We start from the raw sequence: 25,693 nt of genomic DNA, 5'->3' as shown, positions 1-25,693 counted from the left end.
ACCCTCTTAAAATGAATTTTTAAAGATTCTGCATGAGTATTTTCACTTAGGTGGAACTAGAATTATAAAATGGGAAGCCCCAGTAAAGGCAAGTGCAAATTCAAGTAGGGGGTCTTAGGGGCTCAGAAAGTACCCTATTTCTGAGGTTGAATCAAATACATAAAAATAGCAGAAAACCAATAATTTCTTCAATGAGAGTTACATACCAAATTGCAGGGGAATTTATTAGCACATCTAAATCTGAAAAAGAGATTTATTATATATTTATAAGGCTGTTTCAAGTAGGAAGCAGAAGGAAAAAATTCTAGTTGGTATCAGTTTTTATTCCAAATTGCATCAGTTCATTAAAAACAAATAATTAACTAGTCCATAACTATAATAGAAAATTAATACAAATCATAAGTATATAAATATTTTTTCATTAAGTGATACTAATACAGCTGCAAGTAACAGTTAATAAATATGGCTGTATATATATGATGTTTATAGATAAGATTATGCTTACCTTCTTGCTAACACCAATGTTTTGGAAAATGTTAAGATAATACTACCTTTACTAAAAAACTTGCAGCAAAAGTAGTCTACCTAACATTCTATCATCATTTCGGTAAGCTACAATATAATAGTAATTTATGTTCATGATTTAGTTGTATCGAAAGATCCCCCCAAATGTCTTTTAGTTATCAAAGAAAGATAAAATATCATTTGATACAGTTTTTTAAAACTTTGTTATAGTTTTAATGGTGAGTTATTTTATGACCCTTTGAGTCTTGAAAATTTGGGAAATCACATATGGTATAGAAATGAATTCTCTTAATCAGAACATACAATTAACCAGAAAAAATCCATCCTCTGAGCTTGCAGTCTAACAGAAAATTTATGAAAAAGGAAACGTGGCCAGGGCAAAACATTTCCTCTTTTTATAAACCTTGAACAGCGTATGTCCTTCGCAAATTATACAGGGTCCCTTAGGCCTCAGAACTTTCCACAAGCTTTTAGGTCTCTATGGTGATGCACCGGCTGCTGAAGCAGAACCCAGGTGATAAGGCAGCGGCAGGCATTGGGCGACCACGGGGAGAAGGTATGGCTGCAGAAAACCACTTAGGGCCTTGAGCCTTTTGGATGGACCGCCCTGCCTTGCCGGGAATATGCAGAACCCCCAGACAGGCCAGCCCTAACCCCCCACCTCCCCAGGAGAGCGGGCACCGCACACCACCAGGTGGCAGCTCTGGAGGCGCAGGTGCTTCCAGTGGCTGCCTGCGCCGGGGACTGGTGGCTCCCCGGGGACCCCACTTCTGTTGATGTTTAAACTTCACCCTTCTGGTGCCCTCAGAGGCTATGGCTCAGGTGGAAGGAGTCCATTTTGCCCAGCCCCCTGGTCTCATGCAGCTGTTCAGCATCCCCGTGCAACTTACACTCCAGGGCGGCTGGAGACACTAGGGGAGGTAAGTCACCACCAGAATCTCTCAGCTTTCATGGGCATCTCGCTGAACAAGTGGCTAGAAGAAGAGCGGCCATAAGGAGTTTGGAGGTTGAGTTTGGTCTTCATCCTCTGAGGCTGTCCACTTGTCATGCCTCCCACGGGACCTTGGAGGCTTCCCCAGCAGCACTGCTATCCAGAGGTTGCATCCTTTCTTGTTGGCTTCCTCATCTAGGCTGCAAGTTTTGGGAGGCTAGGGATCTTTTTAAACTCCTCTCTGGCTCCCCAGCAGTAGAACATGGCCCAGCACATAGTTGGTGCTCAACAAATGTCTGTTGGTTAAATGAAATTACTACCAGCATTTGTCACATTGGTGAAATCTGCTTGGGTCTTGGAGTCACAGCCTGGGTTCAAATCCAGCTCCATCACTTAAATAGTTGTATGACTGTGGGCAAGTCACTTAGCCTCTCTCTGCCCCATCCTCTTGTCTGCTGATGGAGATAGTAATGGTCTCTGCATGCCTTAGCATACTCTCTAGGTACTACTTTCTATACTATTCCATTTCACGTTTTAGCTGTGGTTATTGACCACCAGGATCTACTATTTAAGGGGGAAGTGAGACAGGTTATCTTGAGGAGCAGGGGAATGCAAAGCAGAGGGGCTGTACTTTGCCTGCCCTCAGGCGTGGGGCAGTGGGGCATCGAGAAGTGGGCACCAACATGGAGAGAAGAGCAATGCCTGAGGGTGTTTGAGGAATGAGGTATTAAAACTTGCCAGCTTACTCGTGGGAGGGTACATTTCACAAATAAGTTCACTCACTCTATCTGGAAACCTGGATGGTTTGTTAGTGGCCCAAGTGGAGCTGGGAGCTGAGAACGTGGAAACAGTAAAGATCATAATGGTCATCACATTGCCCACTCCCATTGTTCTTTAACTACACTCATGGGTCTTTATGTATTTGGGAGAAAGTATGCAGGAGAGTGAGAGGTAGGGGTTTGGACGGAGGTTGGGGCTGGAGGAGGAAGGAACAAACCGAAGAAAGAGATAGAGGCAAAAACGTTTCTCTCCTACAAGTGAACTAATGCTTTTGTGAGAAGACAATCAAAGTGAGTCGTTGTATGGCAGAAGATCAAATGACAAACATGCAAGGGAACAATTTTTAATGCCCCATTCGTAACATAATTAACTAGCTATCAGAGCAGTTGTGTTCTCCCCAAAGCAATACAGCATCCCATTTTCACTTCTGAAATGCACAGTTGGATCACCCATCTTGCCTCTTGCTGAATTTCATGAACCATGTTGACTTTTCTCAACCTCCTTTGCTGTTTCAAAAGAAGTTGTTAAATAATTTTGTAATTAAAAAATAGAAGGGTAAAAATAATTACCCAAATCCCTGCAACACAAACAAATTACAGGGAAATATTTAACATACCCAGCGCTTAGAAATTACATACACATGTGAAATGAATGTCAGCTGAATTATCAAGCTTTGATCAACCGCATCATCCTTCTAAGGAACACTCTGCCCAAGGTACAGTGTTGGAGGAAGATGCTGCGGGCTTCCGCAGGGATCACACCCAGATGAACATGTTCAAGCTCTTTGAAATTGAGTTTGCCTCATGCTAAGCCAGAAGGCACCTGTAGCAACTGCGGTGGTCAGGGCTGGTGGGAAAGTCAGTTCTTTCTGCAGGGGAGCAGCAGGAAGGCGTGGGTAATGCCTTGACTATAATAAAATGCCTCCAGGTAACACATTGGTTAGAAGTGAAGATTATTGCTGGCAAAGAGGAATGAAAATGCTATTCACTCATCTCACTGGCTGGAGAATAAAATAAGATCACTCTTAAGCACTTTCAGGTCCTTTGATGAAAGGTGCTTGTAAATACCACAAACTTAATTACAGGACTGTTTATGGCCTCAGAAAACTGGAAACAACCTAATATTCAACTGTAAGGAAATGGTTAAGGAAATTATGGTATATCCAATTCATAGAATATTATGTAGCCAACAGAAGAGTTACAAAGAATTGCTACCAACATGGGAAAGTGGTTATTATGTTAACTGAAAAATACAAGCTTAAAAAAAAATATATATCCAGTGTGATCTCATTCTATTTAAAACAATATAGACGAGGGGAATAACCCAGTAAGTGAATAATAATTCTCTCTGAGTGGTAGAACTGTAGGCGATTTTTATTCTCTTCTCTAGACTTACCCATATTTTCAAAGTTTCATAAAATGAGCATACAAAATAAGTTCATTACTGTTACAAATCCTTTGACATTTATTGATGCTTTCTTTACGGCTTAGTTTGTGGTTAGGTCTCAAATATTTCATGTATGTTTGAGAAGAATATATATTCTGTAGGGGACAGTATTCTACCTTTATCATTTAGAAAAAGCTTGTTAATTGCTTTGCTCAAATCTATTTCCTTACTGATTTGTCTGGTTGAGCTATCAATTACTGGAGGAGTAGGTAAAAATATGTCAGTCTGATAGTGGATTTTGTCTATTTCTTCCTATCGTTCTGTCAGTGAGGCAATGCTATCAGGTACGTATAAATCAATATCATTATATCTTCCAGGTGAAATGAACCTTAAATCAATGTCATTACTTCTTTACTTCTAATAAAGCTTTTTAACCTTAACGTTCATATCACCTTGCTTTTCATTAGACTTTGCCTAACAAATTTCAACCTTTCTGTATATCTGTGTGTTTTATTTATTTTTTAAACATCTTTATTGGAGTATAATTGCTTTACATTGTTGTGTTAGTTGCTGCTGTGTAACAAAGTGAATCAGCTATACATATATCCCCATATCTCCTCCCTCTTGTGTCTCCCTCCCACCCTCCGTATCCCACCCATGTAGGTGGTCACAAAGCACCGAGCTGATCTCCCTGTGCTATGCGGCTGCTTCCCACTAGCTATCTATTTTATATTTGGTAGTGTATATATGTCAGTGCTACTCTCTCACTTCGTCCCAGCTTACCCTTCCCCCTCCCTTTGTCCTCAAGTCCATTCTCTACATCTGCGTCTTTATTCCTGTCCTGTGCTTAGGTTCTTCAGAACCATTTTTTTTCCAGATTCCATATATATATGTTAGCATATGGTATTTGTCTTTCTCTTTCTGACTTACTTCACTCTGTATGACAGACTCTAGGTCTATCCACCTCATTACAAATAGCTCAATTTCATTTCTTTTTATGGCTGAGTAATATTCCATTGTATATATGTGCCACATCTTCTTTATCCATTCATCTGATGATGGACACTTAGGTTGTTTCCATCTCCGGGCTATTGTAAATAGAGCTGCAGTGAACATTTTGGTACATGACTCTTTTTGAATTATGGTTTTCTCAGGGTATATGCCCAGTAGTGGGATTGCTGGGTCATATGGTAGTGCTATTTGTAGTTTTTTAAGGAACCTCCATACTGTTCTCCATAGTGGCTGTACCAATTCACATTCCCACCAGCAGTGCAAGAGTGTTCCCTTTTCTCCACACCCTCTCCAGCATTTATTGTTTGTAGACTTTTTGATGATGGCCATTCTGACCAGTGTGAGGTGATACCTCATTGTAGTTTTGATTTGCATTTCTCTAATGATTAGTGTTGTTGATCATCCTTTCATGTGTTTGTGGACAATCTGTATATCTTCTTTGGAGAAATGTCTATTTAGGTCTTCTGCCCATTTTTGGATTGGGTTGTTTGTTTTTTTGATATTGAGCTGCATGAGCTGCTTGTATATTTTGGAGATCAATCCTTTGTCAGTTGCTTCATTTGCAGATATTTTCTCCTATTCTGAGGGTTGTTTTTTCGTCTTGTTTACGGTTTCCGTTGCTGTGCAAAAGCTTTTAAGTTTCATTAGGTCCCATTTGTTTATTTTTGTTTTTATTTCCCTTTCTCTAGGAGGTGGGTCAAAAAGGATCTTGCTGTGATTTATGTCATAGAGTGTTCTGCCTATGTTTTCCTCTAAGAGTTTGATAGTGTCTGGCCTTACATTTAGGTCTTTAATCCATTTTCAGTTTATTTTTGTGTATGGTGTTAGGGAGTGTTCTGATTTCATTCTTTTACATGTAGCTGTCCAGTTTTCCCAGCACCACTTATTGAAGAGGCTGTCTTTTCTCCATTTTATATTTTTGCCTCCTTTATCAAAGATAAGGTGACCATATGTGCGTGGGTTTATCTCTGAGCTTTCTATCCTGTTCCATTGATCTATATTTCTTTTTTTATGCCAGTACCATACTGTCTTGATTACTGTAGCTTTGTATTATAGTCTGAAGTCCGGGAGCCTGATTCCTCCAGCTGCATTTTTCTTTCTCAAGATTGCTTTGGCTATTTGGGGGTCTTTTGTGTTTCACATACAAATTGTGAAATTTTTTGTTCTACTTCTGTGAAAAATGCCATTGGTAGTTGATAGGGATTGCATTGAATCTGTAGATTGCTTTGGGTAGTATAGTCATTTTCACAAAGTTGATTCTTCCAATCCAAGAACATGGTATATCTCTTCATCTGTTTGTGTCATCTTTAATTTCTTTCAACAGTGTCTTACAGTTTTCTGCATATAGATCTTTTGTGTCCTTAGGTAGGTTTATTCCTAGGTATTTTATTCTTTTTGTTGCAATGGTAAATGAGAGTGTTTCCTTAATTTCTCTTTCAGATATTTCATCATTAGTGTATAGGAATGCAAGAGATTTCTGTGCATTAATTTTGTATCCTGCTACTTTACCAAATTCATTGATTAGTCCTGGTAGTTTTCTGGTGGCATATTTAGGATTCTGTATATATAGTATTATGTCATCTGCAAACAGTGACAGTTTTACTTCTTCTTTTCTGATTTGGATTCCTATTATTACTTTTTCTTCTCTGATTGCTGTGGCTAGAACTTCCAAAACTATGTTGAATAATAGTGGTGAGAGTGGGCAACCTTGTCTCGTTCCTGATCTTAGTAGAAATGATTTCAGTTTTTCACCAGTGAGAACGATGTTGTCTGTGGGTTTGTCATATACGGCCTTTATTATGTTGAGATAAGTTCCCTCTATGCCTACTTTCTGGAGGGTTTTTATCATAAATGGGTGTTGAGTTTTGTCGAAAGCTTTGTCTGCATCTACTGAGATTATCATATGGTTTTTATCCTTCAGTTTGTTAATATGGTGTATCACATTAATTGATTTGCATATATTGAAGAATCCTTGCATTCCTGGGATAAACCCCACTTGATCATGGTGTATGATCCTTTAAATGTGTTGTTGGATTCTGTTTGCTAGTGTTTTTTTGAGGATTTTTGCATCTATGTTCATCAGTGATATTGGCCTGTAGTTTTCTTTCTTTGTGACATCTTTGTCTGGTTTTGGTATCAGGGTGTTGGTGGCCTCGTAGAATGAGTTTGGGAGTGTTCCTCCTTCTGCTATATTTTGGAAGAGTTTGCGAAGGATAGGAGTTAGTTCTTCTCTAAATGATTGATAGTATTCGCCTGTGAAGCCATCTGGTCCTGGGCTTTTGTTTGTTGGAAGATTTTTAATCACAGTTTCAATTTCAGTGCTTGTGATTGGTCTGTTTTTATTTTCTATTTCTTCCTGGTTCAGTCTTGGAAGATTGTGCTTTTCTAAGAATCTGTCCATTTCTTGCAGGTTGTCCATTTTATTGGCATATAATTGCTTGTAGTAATCTCTTATGATTCTTTGTATTTCTGCAGTGTCTGTTGTTACTTCTCCTTTTTCATTTCTAATTCTGTTGATTTGAGTCTTCCCCCCTTTTTTGTTAATGAGTCTGGATAATGGTTTATCAATTTTGTTTATCTTCTCAAAGACCCAGCTTTTAGCTTTATTGATCTTTGCTATTGTTTCCTTCATTTCTTTTTCATTTATTTCTGATCTGATCTTTATGATTTCTTTCCTTCTGCTAACTTTGGGGTTTTTTTTTGTTCTTCTGCGGTAGTTATTTCCACTATTTTATCTTCCAGGTCACTGCTCCGTTTTTCTGCGTCAGTTATTCTGCTATTGATTCCTTCTAGAAAAATTTTAATTTCATTTATTGTGCTGTTCATCATTGTTTGTTTGCTCTTTCGTTCTTCTAGGCCCTTGTTAAACATTTCTTGTATTTTCTCCATTGTATTTACAAGTTTTTGGATCATCTTTACTATCATTACTCTGAATTCTTTTTCAGGTAGACTGCCTATTTCCTCTTGTTTGGTCTGGTGGGTTTTTACCTTGCTCCTTCATCTGCTGTGTATTTCTGTCTTCTCATTTTTTTTAACTTACTGTGTTTGGGGTCTCCTTTTCGCAGGCTGCAGGTTAGTAGTTCCCTTTGTTTTTGGTGTCTGCCTCCAGTGGCTAAGGTTGGTTTAGTGGGTTGTGTAGGCTTTCTAGTGGAGGGGACTGGTGCCTGTGTTCTGGTGGACAAGGCTGGATATTGTCTTTCTGGTGGGCAGGACTGTGTCTGGTGGTGTGTTTTGGGGTGTCTGTGAACTTATTATGACTTTAGGCAGCCACTCTGCTAATGGATGGAATTGTGTTCCTGTCTTGCTAGTTGTTTGGCCTGCGGTGTCCAGCACTGGAGCTTGCTGGTCATTGAGTGGAGCTGGGTCTTAGCGTTGAGATGGAGATCTCTGGGAGAGCTTTCACTGTTTGATATTATGTGGGGCCAGGAGGTCTCTGGTGGTCCAGCATCCTGAACTTGGCTTTCGCACCTCAGAGGCTCAGGCCTGACACCTGGCAAGAGCACCAAAACTCTGTCAGCCACACGTCCAGGTACGTGGGGAGTTTCTTGCCTTTTGGGAAGTCTGAAGTCTTCTGCCAGCATTCAGTAGGTGTTCTGTAGGAGTTGTTCCACATGTAGATGTATTTTTAATGTATTTGTGGAGAGGTAGGTGATCTCCATGTCTTACTCCTCCACCATCTTGAAGATCCTCCCCGTCTGTGTGTTTTAGATGTAAAAACATATATTTAAATCCAGTTGGACAATCTTTATCTTTTAACTGGATCATTTGATCCATTTAGATTTATTGTAATTACTGGTGTACTTAGATTTATTTTCTCATGTTTTTGTGATTTCTATCTGTCCTGTCTTTTCCGTGAGTTTTTCTTTTTCCCCTTCTTCCTTGCTTTCTTTTGGATTGATTTTTTCCCCCTTTCATTCTTTCTCTCTCTACTGGTTTGGAAGTTATATCATCTATTTGTACTCTTTTAGTGGATACTCCATCAATTTTAGCATGCAGACTTGAACTTATTAAAGTGAAATCAATATCTTTATCATCTCCTCAAAAATATTAGTAATTTAGAACACAATAACACTGTCACCTCCTATAAGGTACGTGCTCTTATAATGTATTTGTCTTTTCTTTTAACCCCACAAGATGACATCATCACCATTATCATCATCATTTTAATGAAGAAAATTTAAAATTTAAATATTTAACTATTGAAGTTTTATTATTATTGTTATTTTGTAAGGTTTGTATCTTTACTTACCTATTTACTCCTGTAATTGCTCTTCATTTTTGACTAAATCTCAGCTCTTCTACCTGGATTGTTCTCCCTCTGCCTGAAGTAAATACTTGACCTTTTTCTTTAGTGAGGGTCTGTTGATGGCAAACTCAGCCTTGTGTGTGTCTGAAATGCCTTTATTTCATACTTATTCTTGAGAGATTTTTACTGAGTATAGAGTTCTTTTTTTCTCAGCATATTGACAATATTCCTGTCTTCTGGCTTCTTTTCTTGTTATAGAGAAGTAAGCTTTCAGCCTAATTGTCATTCCTTTGAAGTTAATCTGTCTTTTTCTCTGGCTGCTTTTAAGAATTTCTCTTGTCTTGGTGTCTGTGCAATATCTCTGTGATGTATATAGTAGTGGGTTTCATTTTATTTTATCCCACTTGGCTTCTGGAATCTGTGGACTGGGTCTTCATCAATTCTGTAATTTTATTGTTTTTTTTTAAAAATATTGCTGTGCTTTCTTCTCTTCTTTTTCTGGAATTCTGAACAGACTTTATGTTAGACCCTTTCTATCTATCTTCCAAGCTTCTTAATCTTTCTTCAATATTTTCCATTAAAGAAATCTCTGTATTATACTTTAGCTAAAGTATATTTAGCAATATATTTATTTTGCAGGTCCATCTATTTACTAATTATCTTTTCAGATGTATCTAATCTAACTGTTAAATCCGTCCATTGATTTTTTTATTGAAGTATAATTGATTTACAATGTTTTAGGTGTACAGCAAAGTGATTCACATATATATAATATATATTATATGTATATATTCTTTTTCAAATTCTTTTCCATTATAAGTTATTACAAGATATTGAATATAGTTCCCTGTGCTCTACAGTAGGTCCTTGTTGTCCATTGAGCTTTTTATGTCATTTATTTTATTTTTCATTTCTAGAAATTCTGTTTGGTTCTTTTTAATATTGGCTTGGTCATGTTTTAGAGTCTTCTGCTCTTTCTGATATCCAATCCCTCCTTTATTTCTTCAAGCATATTGTAGATATATTTTTATATATTGTCCAATATCTGAAGTTTTTTTTTGGATCTGATTCTGTTGCTTTTTCTCACTCCAAGGTCCTTATTGTGTGCCTTATGACTTTAGAATGAGAGTACATACTCCTTGAAACTTTATAGGATTCCTTTGAGACCTAGGTTGAAGGTGATCTCCTCCAGAGAATTTATATCTTTGCTTCTGCCAGCTGCCAGAAGGCACTAACTACTTGAGATAAGATTAAGTGAAATTCTTAGCTTGAGGGTTTTAGATTTCCCAGGTAGTGTGAATTCTGGCTATAAACTCTCTTAAGGATCACCTTAAGGTTATGAAATCTCAGGGGAGATTATAGTTTTCCTCCTGTACTCAGTGTCAGGTTAGAGTAAGGCATTTTCCTTGCAGTCTCCTAGGGAGTTGTGTGTGGGAGGTGGCTACTTCCAATTCAGCCTTACACTGAGTACGAGGTCTTATGGGTCCCAGCTCTCGTTGAGAGCATTACCTCCCACACCTTGGATAGGCCCTGGGCATTGTCTCCTGTCCCTGTGTCTCCCCCCACCCCCAAACTGTGAGACTGAAGCTCAAGGTCACCAAGTTCTGCAAATGTCCTCAAGGTTAAATTTTACTCCAGTCTACTTTCCCTTCTGGGTTCCTACTTTCACACAGTTTTTGTTCTTTGAGTATTTCAAACTCTTTTTTTCAGTTTTGACCGAATTTTTATGTTTACAGTTAAAGTGGGTATCTAGTCCATTTTGCTGGAGAAATAGAAGACTATTATTATTACAACAATAAAAATATAGCTGTGTGGGCTTCCCTGGTGGTGCAGTGGTTAAGAATCCGCCTGCCAATGCAGGGGACATGCGTTCGATCCCTGGTCTGGGAAGATCCCACATGCTGCAGAGCAACTAAGCCTGTGAGTCACAACTATGGAGCCTGCGCTCTAGAGCCCGTGAGCCACAACTACTGAGCCCGCGCGCTTAGAGCCCGTGCTCTGCATCAAGAGAAGTCACCGCAATGAGAAGCCCGCACACCGCAATGAACAGTAGCCCCCGCTCGCTGCAACTAGACTGCATGCAGCAATGAAGACCCAACACAGCCAAAAATAAATAAATAAATTTATTTAAAAAAAAGTAAAAATCAGCATTTTTGTGAGAAATTTCATGATTTTTAAAGTGTTAGCAATGAATCCCACATAAAAACACACATACACACACACACACACAGAAAAGGCCAAACAGAGCACATCTGTGGGCTGGATACTGTCCATGGGTCACCAGTTGGCAACCTTTGTTTTGGACTTTGATCCCTGGACGCCCCCTTGTGAAAGAATTTATCACCTCCTTTGCTAGAGCAGAACAGAAAGAGGGAGAGAAGAGGCGTAGGGCCACTTGTGTGGAGCTGTATGAGGACAGAGGAGAGGTGGGCGAAGGAGACGCCAGCAGCGAGGCCCTCACTGTTCTGAACGGACTGGGCCCTGGGCCAGAAAGCCATGTGGTGGATGTGCTGCCTTCTCAACAGCTGGATATGAAAGAACAAGTTAGATCCTACTTCAGGATGCTATTAATTCCAAATGTGAGCTTGCGGAGTCATTCTTTCCATATGGAATTCATAAAAGAATGTAAAAAATATTTTCAAGGGAAATATGCAATTTCCCTGGAAGACAAGTAAGTTTATAACACTATTTACATAAAATGAATGAAAGCTACTTATAGGTAATTCTTTCCTAGTCATTGATTAAACAGATCTCTAAAGACTTAACCCAGGCAACATTCCTTAGTTTTGTTACATGAAAAAAAAATTATAACACATCATTTTAGCTTGTTTAGATGGACTTTTAAACATGCCCTGAATATAAGATCTCATTGTGTTGCATCAAGCCTGCTTACGACCCTCAGGTGGGCGGCAAATGGGATCATCCCTCCATCCCCCATGGGTTGGTAAATGTTCCCACTTTTTTTTTAACATTTGTCAAAAAACGCTTTATGACTGCAATATGACAAATGGCACATATTTAAAGTGTGCCATTTGGTAAGTTTTGACGTGTATACCAGTGAAACCATCACACAATCAAGATAAAAAACATATCCATCACCTACTACCATGAAAGTTTCCTTGTGCCCTTTTGCATCCTCCTCCAACCCCAGGTAACCGCTAATCTGCTTTCTGTCACTAAAGGTAAGTTTGAATTTTCTAGAATTTTGTAGGAATGGAATCATACAGCGTGGCCTCTTTTGTTTGGCTTTTTTCACTCAGCATAATTATTTTGAGGTTCATCATGAGTACTGTGTTTATCAGTTCTGTTGCTGAGTATTATTCCATTGTGTGAATGTAAGAGTTTATACTTGTTGATAAAAATTTGGGTTGTTTTCAGTTTTGGGCTCCTTACAAATGGGGTGCCATCAACATCGGTGTACAAGTCTTTGTATGATCATACGCTTTCATTTTGCTTGGTAAATAAATACGTAGGAATGGAACCCCTGGGTCATATGGTCCCATATATGTTTAACTTTTTTAGGAAATACCAACTGTTTTCCAAGGTGGTTATACTGTTTTGTATGCCCATCAGCACTGAGAGGGGAACAGGGATTCTGGAGAAACCAAAGCCAGCCTCCCCTGGCTGTAGTGTAGGAGAGTTCCAGTTCCTCACATCATCTCCAACGCTTTGTATTGTCTGTCTTTTTGGTTAAACCCATTCTAGTGGGGGTGATATGGTATCTCCGTGTGGTTTTAATGTACAAGTTATTAATGAGCATCTTTTTATGTGCTTATTTGCTCTTTATATAACTTCTTTGAAGTGGCTGTTGAAATCGTTCACTGGATTGTGTGACATTACTGAGTCTGAGAGTTCTTTATGTGTTCTGGATTCAAGTCCTTTATCAGATAAATGATTTGCCAATATTTTCTTCCAGTCTGGGCTTGATTTTCATTCTTTTAACAGTGTCTTTTGAAGAGCAGAAATTTAAAATTTTGATGAAGTCCAATTTACCAGTTTGTTCTCTTTCAGATTGTGCTTGTGTGTTGTATCTAAGAAATATTTGCCTACACCAAGATCATAAAGGATTTATGTTTTCTTCTAGAAATGTTAGAATTTAAACTTAGGCTTTTAAAAACAAATAGTTTATTTGTTTAATTTTTAAAATTGAAGTATAATTGACCTACAACACTATGCTGGTTCCAGGTGCACAACATAGTGATTCAATATTTCTATATTTCACAGAATAATCACCACTGTTCCCAATTCTTTATGAGCTTACTGAAATATCTCCTTCCCTGTTCCCACAAAGGACAGCCTTTTCTACCTCAGGGAGGAAGAGAAACATAGACCACAATGATGGAGACCCGCCAGATGTGCACAGGAAGCTGCCATCCAGTGCTGCAGAGGACTGAGCCATGCTGCTAGGGTTTGCAATGATAGGCTTCTCTGTCCTAATATTCTTCTTGCTTGGAATAACCATCCTAAACCTTCATGCTCAGGTAAGAAACAGAGAGAGGAGACCTAGAATTTCCAGTTCAAATCAGGTACAAGCACACTGGTAGAGGAGGGGAGGGGAGGCTGGCTTTGGTTTCTCCAGAATCCCTGTTCCTCTCTCAGTGCTGGGAGGCAGCTGGGTGTGGAGGAAGAGGTGGTGAGAAAGTGGAAGATACTCCTTTGCCGCTCCCCTCCTCCAATCTCAAAATTCTTTCAACAATGGTCCACATATTAGATATTTCTGTAGGTAGTAAAGTCTTTCTTTAACATGTAGATATCCCAGGGAAGGGGATGAGCATGAGCTTTTGCATGAGCATAACAAAAGTTTTTTGAGTCTGAGTTTTTTGAGTTTAATAATGTCTACCTGGCACATAGTAGTTGCCAATAAATATTAGTTTTCTTCCTTTTAAGTAGTTTCCTTAGTAAATACATGTAATAAGTTACCATTTATTAAATATATGTCAAATATATATTATATTTTATCCTATTTAAACCTATGGCAAGTCCATGATGGAAAAATTATTTTATTACTTAACTTCCATTTTATGAATGAGAAAGCTGAGGCTCAGAAAGGCCAAGTAGAATACCCAAGGTCATATAGCCAGTAAAGAATCTGCCTATTCATTCTGATATAAGACTCTTTGCCTCCTGATACTTAACTGAAGTTTGATGCAGTGAGGAGGATGGGAGTGTTGATTAGGGTTGTAGAGGAGCTGTTTAATTTTGGAGACAGGCTCACACAACATGGGGTACTTCGGAGGAGGGTGGCACTGGGTAGGGGGTAAACAAAGTATATCTCCCCTTTGGCTAGCCGAAGAGCAACAGAAGGCCCAGGGGGTACGGGAAGAGGGAGGCCTAGGAGTTCAGTGAAGAAAAAGGGTCATAGAAAAGGAACTGTGTGGCCTGCTTTTGTTATTCTGATATCAGAATATCAGAATCTGATATCAGATTCATCTCCCACCACTTACTCTTCTAAGCATTTCTGGAAATAGTTTGGAAGTAATTAAGGGAATGTTTAAGAGTGGTGAGTTCTCATCTCTCTTGCCTTGTGATCTTGTGCCACCAGAGAATAGTTTTGCTTCATAAAAGATGAAAGTTTTGCTTCATAAAAGTTGAGAGGCTTGGGTAGCTCATACCTTTCCCCACTCCCTTATACCCTCATTCCTCAATCAAACGATGGAATTTGTCTATTTGTAGACAAATTGACGCACAATACTATTGAAAGAACATGCTGAATGTTTCAGCCTTAAATACATTCCTGGTTCTACCTGAAAACCTCTGGCCTGGCCCTTGTACATAGGAAAGAATATCCCACTCTCTATATTGGAGCTTCCTGAAATCTTCAAGGAAGGTTCAAATCAAACTCTGTTTGGCACTTGATTAGGATTTAGAGAGTTTTAAGTTCTAATACAGAAAGGCAGACAACTCTAATACTTTAAGATGCCTGGTCTAAATAAGTAGAGAAATTAATTTTGTGAAAATCAGGCCAGTGCTAAACCTGTGAAAGAACCTTATTTTCCATTTTTGTATTTTCACTTGCCCAGTATTTTATTCTTCTAAGGCCATATCTAGTGATTTTTTTTTTAATGCCCTGGGCCTTGAGATCATGTTAAAATGCACTGTGTCTCGGGTTTGTTATGTTAATAAAGAAAAATGGTTACATACAGTCCAAGATCTTAATGAGAGTGCAGCCTGAACCTAAACAATGCTTTTCAAACATTCTGGCTTTAGAATTTGCTAATCTAACTTCTTGTGTTTAAGGCACAGGGAGATAAACACAAAGACTTACCTAGATGTGAGTGTGAGGATACATGAGGAAGTGGACCTGTGCATTCAATCAGAGCCTTTCCTCTCACTCTCGTTTACTTTATCTTGGACCTGTTCTCTAATTATTTTATACACAAGTGTCCTTTCTCTTCAACACCACCGCAAAGTCTTCATGGGCAGGAATTTTGTCTACCCCGTCTCATTGCACCTGTGACATTCTGTATATGCAGTGCATATGTAAATTCTCAAGGAATGTTTTCCAAGTAAAATTTAATTCAGTACAACACGTATTGAGCCTCTACTGTGTGAGAGGCATTGTGCTTTGTGCTTTGAGCAACATAAAGACAAATAGGATATAGTTCTTGACCTTAAGGAAATTACTAATAGTAAAAACATGGCAAGTTTTCTAATGAGAGATTCCTCATATGATTTGCATTTGCCTCTTTGGAAGTAGAGTGGAATTGTACCTTGTTACCACAACTTTCGGAAGCTGTGTTGTCTAAGAGCCCTGTGGTTGGACTCCTTCCAAAGGCACATTTTCACCAGGACAAGCCAGTTGGTGCATCTTGAGATGATGAGGCAGGAGAGATAAGATTTCTGAGTGTGAATATTTGTGGTTACGGTATTTAGGATAATATTGCTCAAAGTGTGGTTCTCCAAATACCTGCAACTTAAATACTATTAAATATACAGATTCCTGGGCCTCAACTTGGATCAACTGAACCCAAATCCCTGGGAGTGAAGTCATAGAACCCGTTTTAACAAATTCTTCATTCTAAGAAACCCACTCAGGTGATTCTGAAGAAATATGCAAGGAGGGTCATAATTGAGATGGAACTTGGCACTTTGCTGATGTTTGTCCCATTGCAAAGTTCTCCATGCTCCCAAATCATTAGATGCCTTCTGTAATCATCCTACATTACTTTGAAATAGATGCCTTGGGTTACCACATTAGAAATATAGGACTAACTTTTCTAGGGGTGAAAATCATTTATTTTTTTCCAAATTGAAGCACTCAGAGAGAAGAATCTAAGCACTATCATCCACACGCACATCTTGGACGACTGGATGGACTGTCTTTCACCTGTGGTGTGGACTGCCGATGTCAGGGCAAGTACCCGTGTCTGCAGGTGTTTGTGAAGCTCACCCATTCAGGTCAGAAAGTGCTCCTACATTATAATGACGAGGCTGTCCAGATAAATTCCAAGGTAGTGTAAAGTTCATGTAATGAAACAGTTCTAATTACAGCAACTTTTCCATGGCAGACTGTCCCTAGCAAGGTGCGGTAGCCATCTCTAGATAAATCTGTTTTCTTCCAGTGAACATTGTGACAATGACCCAATCAGGATAAATGAAGCTAAAAGAATTCTTGGAGGAAAAATGGGGTATATAGAAAAGAGAGGTCATACTGGTGTCTGGAATTTAAAGACTGGGCCAATGAACAGAATTATTTATCATTCTTATTTTTGGCAGTCCCATTCCCCATCATATCGAAAATGTTAAAATGTACTTACAGTCCACCTTAAATCAAACAAGTAATTTTTCTTATCAAAGAAATTTAAAGATTATCCTTTAAAGGATACTGAACAAGTTCATATGATTTAAAGGGTACATTTTCACATAACTATAAAAGTTGAGTTGTATTAGATTAGTTGACATTTTACACTTCATTGTGTTTACTTAAGCACTAATTTCAATCTGATGAGTTTGGTTTTCTATTTTGGATGCAATAATCTTTAAGGTCTCAAACAGTTTTGTGGGCCCTTGGCACAGTGTCGTGAGTGCTTAGTGGATATGGCGATAAGCCTCAGTGTCTTTATTCCCACATCCTGTTTAGTGCTCAGAAATGGCCATTTCACTATTTGCCCTCCTGGCAACCCTTCCCCATGAGCTATGTAATAGGTTTCATCACCTCTGAGATTAAAACTCCTCATAGCTTCAGTCTGAAGCAATTTCAGAATTAAAGCTTTTGTTTAAGTGCTTGTTTTCAGAGACAATGCCCTCACCTTTCTTCCTCCTCCATATTCCTAGTGCTTCTATACCCCGAAGTGCTACTGGGATAGAAATGACTTGCTCGACAGTGCTCTGAACATAAAGGAACTCTTTGATCACAAAATGGGACCCCCTTTTCATGCTTCCACACTCCAGCCAGCCAATCCGAAGACGTCATTCTCATAAAAAATATGACCAAATGGTTATCTTCCACTGGTTATTTTGGCCTTCATGACTGAGAGAGGGTGCCCTGATAGTTGGCATGGTGAGATTAACACAATACCTGTCCCTCTTATGTGAAAAATACAGCACTGCACTCAGAGACGAGGTAAGTGCAAAGTTCCTTACATGGCATAGCATCAGTTCAAACTGTGGAGTGTTGGGAGGAGCAAAGGAAGGAGCAGAGAAATCTTAAGATGGTGGCCGAAGTCCGGGCCTTCAGATACCTGCAATTTCTGCACTTGAGGACCTAATTATGCCTGCTTGCAAACTAACCGTGTAGAAGCAAGGTATGACATTTCATGTGGGAAAGAAAAATCTCATTAAAAAGTCTCATTAGGTATTTATTTATTCTATATAAATACATATAAATTCACCATCTTTTTTCACTCCAAATCTCTCTACATCAGCCAGGGAAGCACTTTTTGTTTCCACAGGGCAAAATGAGCTCAAAGTCATTGTGCTTCATCTAATATCAGCTCTAGCTAGAACTTGTCATTGTGGAAATAAGTGATGAGGGTTTCTAACCTATTGAGCACTGAACAGCCAGTCTAGTTCTATGCAACATAGTCCACATTAAAACATTTCTCAAAAAAGTCTTAGTGAAGAGCAGTTCATTCACTATAGGAAGATAATAATCTGATAATTTCAGAAAATGTGGACCTACTGTTTTACCTCACCATCCATGAGAAAGGAGGAAAGCCGCTGCCTAGGAAATTCACTAAGCTTAGCCTTATTTGTACTTAACCTTGCCGTGTACCTTGTGATTTTTCTTTGAGCAACAAGTTTTTCTATTATGCTTTCCGTAAGCGCATTTTGTTCTTTGTGTACATTCTGGAGGGAGTGAGAGATAGCTAGAAACGTGTTATGAAGTAGGGAGAACCTGAAGTGGATGGAATTTAACATTCATCTCAGGTAATCCGCATCATAGAAAAGTCCCACATGGATAGTCAACAATTGTCCGTACTTTAATGAATCAACCATGGTTATTAAATACTGTCACAAGACTCTCCCAACAAGTGCTTTCCAGGTTAAGCTGAATATGAGTTGAAAACAGAGTTCATTCTGAAACCAGTGTTCCTCAAAGTATCTTTACAATTTTACTAAAAAAATTGTACACCATGGACAATAGAAAGAATGACTTTTGAAACAACTTTTATATGAAGATGTAATCAAAACAGAAACTTTGACTCTAAGCCAATTTAATTCCTTTTAGCAAATAAGTGCAAGTCACACATTATTAAATAAACTGAATAATAGAGCACTATTGACTTCACCAGCAGTGAATAATTTTGGTGTTTTCTCCTCTTTCTAGTGTGGAATAGTGGAGAGAACATGTATCTCAGAGTACAATTTTTTTGAATTTGTAGGCCATAATTACAACTTTTCAGATATGTATCCTTGGGCAATTCAGCTGAACTGTTTGAGCCACTCTTCTCATCTATAAAATGGGGATGATCTCTTCTTTCATGAGGTTATTTTTAGGGAAGAAAAAAGGAAGAGTATGTAAAACACCTAGCTTAGTTTCTGGTACGTAGTAGAGGTGCTCAAAAATGTTTGTTAGTAGATAACAAAACTTTTGCTAAGTTTTAGTTTTCAGTCAGCCTTATCCCTCTTCTGGGTATATACCCAAAGGAAATGAAATCAATACCTCCAAGAAATTTCTGCATTCCCATGTTCACTGCAGCTCTATTCACAACAGCCAAGATATGGAAACAACCTAACTGTCCATCAACAGATGAATAAATTGTGAGATATATATATATATATATATGTATAAATACATGCAATGGAATATTTTTCAGCCTTAAAAAAAAGGAGATCCTGCCATTTGCAACAACATGGATGAACCTGGAGGGCGTTGTGCTAAGTAAAATAATTCAGACAGAAAAGAAAAAACTGCATTTCACTTACATGTAGAATCTAAAAAAGTCAAATACATAGAAAGCAGAGAGCAGAATGCTGGTTACCAGGGGCGGGGAGGTGGGGGAAATTGGGGAGATGTTGGTTAAAGGGTACAAACTTTGTTATAAGATGAATAAATCTCGAGATCTAATGTACAGCATGATGACTATAGTTAATAATACTGTATCGAATGCTGGAAATTTGCTAAGAGAATAGAGTTTAGGTGCTCTCATCACGCACACACACAAAAGGTAACTATGTGAGGAGATGAAACGTTAATTGGCTTGACTGTAGCAATCATTTCACTATGTATATCAAATCATATTGTAAACCTTAAGTATACACAATTCTTATTAAAAATAAATTCAATCGGTCTTGGTAACTTTTGTTGGACAGCTGGGTATAGGGGCTGGGGTAGGGAGCTGCAGGAAAGGATTCCTCCCCACCTTCTCTTGGCTAAATATCATATGCATTTAAGGTCCAGAACATGCTGTTTAAAAGGTTGTAATAAATTATTTTGTACGCCAAAGACTTCCCCATAATAAAATATATGTATGCATACACATTTTAAATCATTCTGCAAATTGAGATTCTCTAGATTTCTTAAATTAAGGGCACATATCTATTCCATTTCTTAGTAAGTTTGACACCCATCTAACAATATGCAGTTCTTTGGATTTTTCTTCTAACAAATTTAAAACAGTCTGAAACCTGAAGTGCATGAAAGTGTGAAACCTAAAGTGTTTCAAATACTACAATTTTCCATTTATATAGTGGCTACTTGGTCCATCTCAGGAAAGAGAGACATGCCTGAAGAACAAAGTCAGTTTACAACAATGTTAACTCAAAGTCACTCTAACCATTTGGAAAATAAACAAAATTTTAGCAATTATTTGCTGTGAATTGCTTAGAAGTACTAAATATCAATGCCCATGTGCATTACTGGTCCAAGAAAAGCCCAGACTTACCTTTTGCAAGGTTTATGATAGCTGAATGCAAACCAGCTTGCTTCTAGCTGAACTTCACTTTTAGGTTCTAGTCATCAACTGACTTGGGAAAAAGTCTGTCCGCACATACAAACACATTCATACATGTATGTGTACACATATATTTCTGCTTAAAATACAAGCACGTAATTCTTCATGCTTAAAGGAAGTTAATATTTAAACAGGTATTTCTCTAATATTCATCACTTTACTGGGACAGAAAAATTGGCTTTTAAGGCATAATAGTTTCAGGTTTTTAGTCAACTATAGTTAGTCATTATTGACAGGAACTCAAATTCAGCTAAATTTTGATTATTAGCAACACTGGTTTGTTGTTAAGTATTAAAAAGAAATGGCAAAATATAATTATCACAGTTTTTTGTTTAACATATAGTACACTAAGGATTGTTTGGACACAAGTCAAAGTAATATTTTTTTTTAATAAACAGCGTGACGTTACAGACTGCAGTTAAAGTAAAGCAGACATTGACAGTTTCTGATGAGCACAAACAGTAAGTGCAGTCACAGGCCAAACGTCTTGCCAGGAACAGCAAGACTGGGGAGAGGTCTTAAATTTAGTGACACTGTATTATTCTATATTTTCAGTACAATACCACATGCACTTGCTGTGTCAAATACTTCTTGGGCCATCATTAAAAGAACATTTAAAAACATTTTCCTCCTAACTAATGCAGTATACCACAGGACTCCAACTCATTGAATGACAAAATATAGTGAAATAGATTTGCTACAATAAATCGGGCTAAGGAGGGTGATGGGAACTCCTTTTTGAAGCTTCCAAAGTCAACATTTGATGTATCAGTAGTCTAATTTTGGTAGTGCCACATTCCCAAGATGTTACGTTCTAAAAGCATACATTCTTTTAGATTTTAGTCAATCCAATAAAGTCTGAGGACTGAGTCACATTGAAACCATTAACTGCATTTGAAACTTTGGTTCTATAGCCAAAAACATTTCTACAAATCAGATAAAGGCCAAGCTGTCCAATACTCTTAGGAACATAAATCTGATAAGAGGATTTTTCTTATGAAATCAGTGGATAGTGACCACATTTGGAAATTTATACTAGAATTAAGGAGTTTAGTCTTATTAAAGATATTCTGAGAAAATAATAAAACAGTGAAGGTCTTCTGCCTCCTTGCTATCCTAGAAGGATTAACAAAAGAATCACCTAAAAGTATACATGGCTCTTAGCATAACCACAAAATTATTGTAGTGAGAGATTAAATAATGTTTTAGATAGATTCATAAACTTAATTTAATGCTTACAAAATGCATTACCCTCCCCATACTTACCAACATGAGGACTGGAGTCTACTGTTGGTAGTGAAAATCAGCTACCAAACTACACTAATATGTACAGTGGACTGATTTTACTTTTTTCTTCCCTGCTAAAACTCTTAAATGTAGTTGTGTAAAAATTAAGTCGTAAGATTTTCTTATGGCTCGTAACTATCACTTTATGCTAACTAGCATGGCTGAAATATGAACATATCTAAAACCAAGCAAAAGGAATGCGCTGCATTGATAAAAAGTGCAAAACCTTACTCAAGTGGAGTACTTGAAGGAAATACGCTTGTTTAAAAACTAATATCCCAACTTAGGAAACTCCTAATCAATTTTAAACTCTTCTGAATTTTAGAACCTTGATGTTTACACCTTTTATAAAAGATGCCTCTTGACTAGGGCTAGCAAACACTGTGTATACATATAGAAATGTCTGCAAATATACACACATCAATTTCACTAATAATAAAGAAAACAAAACTAATTTCAAATGCCGAATTCAAGAACCTAGTACCATGAACCTCCTGGCACTACTGCCTTTTCCTAATGGTTGGAGCAATGATTAAATTTTAACACAAATTTTTTCTTAATGTCTCCAATGCCATTAAAAACAAGGCATGATTGGGCTTCCCTGGTGGCGCAGTGGTTGAGAGTCCGCCTGCCGATGCAGGGGACGCGGGTTCGTGCCCCGGTCTGGGAGGATCCCACATGCCGCGGAGCGGCTTGGCCTGTGAGCCGTGGCCGCTGGGCCTGCGCGTCCGGAGCCTGTGCTCCGCGACGGGAGAGGCCACGGCAGTGAGAGGCCCGCGTACTGCAAAAAAAAAAAAAAAAAAAAAAAAAAAAAAAAAAAACAAGGCATGCCAGCTCTGACTTTATCTAAAATACAGTGCCCTGCAAATTTCTGTCGTATCAGAGCCGGAAGTACTGAATTTTTGACTCATCTATTTTTTTTCCTTATTAACCTTCTGAGGTAGAGTTACCCATCCAATTTTATCAGGACCATAGTTATCTTGAGCTAAACACTATATTCTTTTCAGAAAGTGAAAATAACTTCTAAGAGAAAAGAAAAAAGGCTTCCCAGGCCATGGCACATAAGATACATTTACAATTTTTAATGTAATAATTAAAAAATAAAAATGGTTTGTCTTTATATTTTAAAAAACAGCCCAGCTGTATTATTCTGTCACCAAGAATTATTGATATTGTCTGAGGATTCTATCAGTGCTAAATTATATAGTTCAGCCTTCACAATCCCATCCTTGATGAAGAGTTAATTCCCTCATGGTACGCACAATATACTCTCACAACTTGCAGCCATCTCTTAGTGCCCGATCTGAGCAGGATGGATATGAAGGATGTAATTCATTCAAGCAACTCCTCCCTCCACATTCCCCTCTTCTCAAAAACATCTGAAGTATGAAAGTTGTTTTTAAATGGTAGAAGCACCACAATCCATAACACCACATATGGTCTTTAAACTGAAGTATTTTAGTGATGTCTTGGACATCAAAATCAATTTTTAAGGTGGATTTTGAATGTGTGGGTCCAGCCCAGGTCTGCAGTTTGTGCAGATATAGAAACAAAAGGAACTTAAAACATTCAGAAAAAGTTAACTTGCTGATTTTAAAATAATGCTGGAAATTAAATTTCTTCAAAAGTTGGCAAGCATGAGCTACTGGTCATGATATGAATTAAATGGATTTACAAATCATTAAGAAACCCAATTTTATGTACTGTGAAATTTCCATGGCGCCTTTAAAATAGGCTGCTCATAATTTTTTTAATAAATGCCAAATCACTAGATTTTTGATGGAAAAATAAATACAGATGGACTGTGTTTTATCTATTTGAAAATCACCAATCCATTTAAAATAAAATCCAAGAGGGTATATACATTCTAATCAAGTAATTATTTTCCTGATTAAAAAGAACTACACTTTACACAAAATACTTTATCAGCAGCTGTTTTCTTCAAAAAACCAATAGTCATAGTTTCACAGTTGTAAAAGTTACACATTAAAATATTTTACAATTCATTGTATATTCACCAGGTTCCCATTTCCTAAAGGGCTTGTAATATAAAGCAGATTAGAAGGGAACACCTCAAAGTTGATGACTTTGACACTAAGTTTTACAGAGGACACTAAGAACCACAAAAAGCTTAGGTTCTATCGTAAAATAGTGACCAAATTCCATTCTTCTTTTAAAAACCCAATTAGAAACATCTTTTTAAAAAACCAAATTCCACAACATGAGTAACAGATTTTAAATTAACAGCATTCTAAAAATCTTCAAAATAAATGATTTTATATAGCTGAGAATGATAAAAAGTTAAAGCATGATTTTCAAATAGTTGATTATTTCTTGCTAGAATGTTTAAATTAGGTTTTATTTTCTTTAAACCTGACTTTCTTTTCTCCAAAAATAGTCATTGAAGGAAATATTGCTCAAGTGACCAAATGAAATTGTTGAGCCAATACTCAGTTATACCACATTCAATGACGATGGTCAGCCATAGAAACTGACCAATTGGAATTGATCTCTGATACTGAAGTACCTGGAAGTAGCTATATTATCACTGACTTGAGACATATCCTAGTCACCCCATGTAGCATTTAATTCAATTTCTGGTTCCTTGCCTTCTGAGTACTACCTATCCCTTTTCCCTTATTTTTAAGGTTGTTTACATAAACTCTGCTTGGATTTGTTTGAAATGTACTTTGCATTTAGCTAGTTCATTTAATGTATATTCTTTATAGAATTTGTCTACATTTCTTCAAACGGAATTAATTTGGTTGTAATAACTTAAAAATAAATGTAAATGATAAAATAAGTTATGTGGCTTGTGTTTTAATGGTGGAGAGGTCCTAGGGGACGGGGGACTATCTGGACTGATGTGAAAAATGCAAAAATTGTATAAACTTGGTGCAAGGAAGCTCAAAGCTTTTTTGGCACTCAGTAAAACACAGTTCTCTGTTAAAAACTTCAGTTTCCACCATCAAAGCTTCAGATTTGTACCATTTCACTGAGTTCTCCTGTAATTAATCCCTGATATAGAAAATACTGGGATGTTACTATGTATTAAGTGAATAAATCTAAAAGACACGAATTGTTAATCATGAAATTTTAATGTTATGAAATCTATATCTGCAAAAGAATCTATCTGGTCTCCTGCTTAAAACAAAGTTTAAATTCTTGTAACTATTCTAAGACAGTTTAGGGAAGTAAGTTCCCAAATTTATTTTTCTTGTTGGCAATATTATGTACATGCTTTAGTGAGGTACCTAAATCTCCAGTAATTATGCCCTTTAAGGGTTCTAAAATAGTCAAATATTAAGAGTATTTGTATTAGAGTCCCGTTCACTATTCAAGACTTCTACTATAGGTAACTGATTTCATAAATGAATATTTTTTAAGTGATGCTGTATAAAATGTGCACTCTTCATAAAGATGTACTCCAGTAATATCTAGGAAACTGTCAGTAAATTATTGCACTTTTTCTGGTGTGGCACCTGGACATTTGCTAAAGTTATGTCCTAGGGCATTAATCATTCATTTCAAATACTGAGTAAAATATCAGATTGTAGAGTGATAACTAGCCTTAGCCCCTACGTCTTGGGTTAATGTTTTTCAAAATGTTTAAGAATGTAACCTGTGCTCAAATGCAATTTAATAAAGTTGGAGAGTGAGCCCTGACAACTCGGAAATGGGACATGATCTTAAAATGGTTTAAGGCCCTAATTTTATTATGGAGATACTGAATAAATAGGCTAAAAAGGTAAAAAGTTCATGGTTTCTATTCCCCCTATTATAAAGTATTATTCATGAACATACCTTGGTAGAGGGGTTAAGAAATCAGGAAGATAGTCTAAATTGTGTTAATTTTGGTAACTAATTTCATATGGTTGAGGCATTCTCCACTATAAAAGAGGATGGAAGATGGGGGATTCAAGTGAAAACAGAAGAAAATAAAAGGAAAGAGGAGGAACTTTCATCTGTTTTCCTTAAGTAGTTATACACTAGTCATTGGTATAAATGGGATAGTGCCTGAGCCTCACCCACAGATCAAGAGAAAAGTTGACCATGCTGCTACAAACAATAAAAAATTTGGGGTGCAAAACAATGCATGACTATGGGACAGATCATGTAAATAAAGAATAT

The 25,693-nt window shown here is 37.5% G+C and overlaps 2 protein-coding genes across 4 annotated transcripts in view; both read left to right on the top strand.

Annotated features, from left to right (window-relative positions):
- The window catches only part of LOC308617228 (uncharacterized protein), a 66,183-nt gene extending 52,842 nt beyond the window's left edge, over nucleotides 1-13,341 (top strand). For all 3 annotated transcript variants that reach the window (XR_014015836.1, XR_014015837.1, XM_081234104.1), the window contains one exon: nucleotides 13,171-13,341. The gene's annotated coding sequence lies outside the window, so the exon portion shown is untranslated. The remainder of the gene's footprint in view (nucleotides 1-13,170) is intronic.
- Nucleotides 1,012-25,603, top strand: KCNMB3 (potassium calcium-activated channel subfamily M regulatory beta subunit 3; the record flags this gene model as incomplete). The annotated part of the gene is given in 10 exon segments (XM_081234715.1): nucleotides 1,012-1,081; nucleotides 11,214-11,422; nucleotides 12,031-12,061; nucleotides 16,135-16,194; nucleotides 16,197-16,330; nucleotides 17,154-17,232; nucleotides 17,235-17,294; nucleotides 17,297-17,346; nucleotides 17,350-22,147; nucleotides 22,388-25,603. Coding segments are annotated over 9 exon segments (873 nt in total). The 3' UTR covers nucleotides 17,530-22,147; nucleotides 22,388-25,603.
- Between the last annotated feature and the right edge of the window lie 90 nt (nucleotides 25,604-25,693).

The sequence above is a fragment of the Mesoplodon bidens genome, assembly GCF_964165515.1.
Source record: "Mesoplodon bidens genome assembly, chromosome: 5".
NCBI lineage: Eukaryota > Metazoa > Chordata > Mammalia > Artiodactyla > Ziphiidae > Mesoplodon > Mesoplodon bidens.
This window is presented reverse-complemented; position numbering and strand designations above follow the sequence as displayed.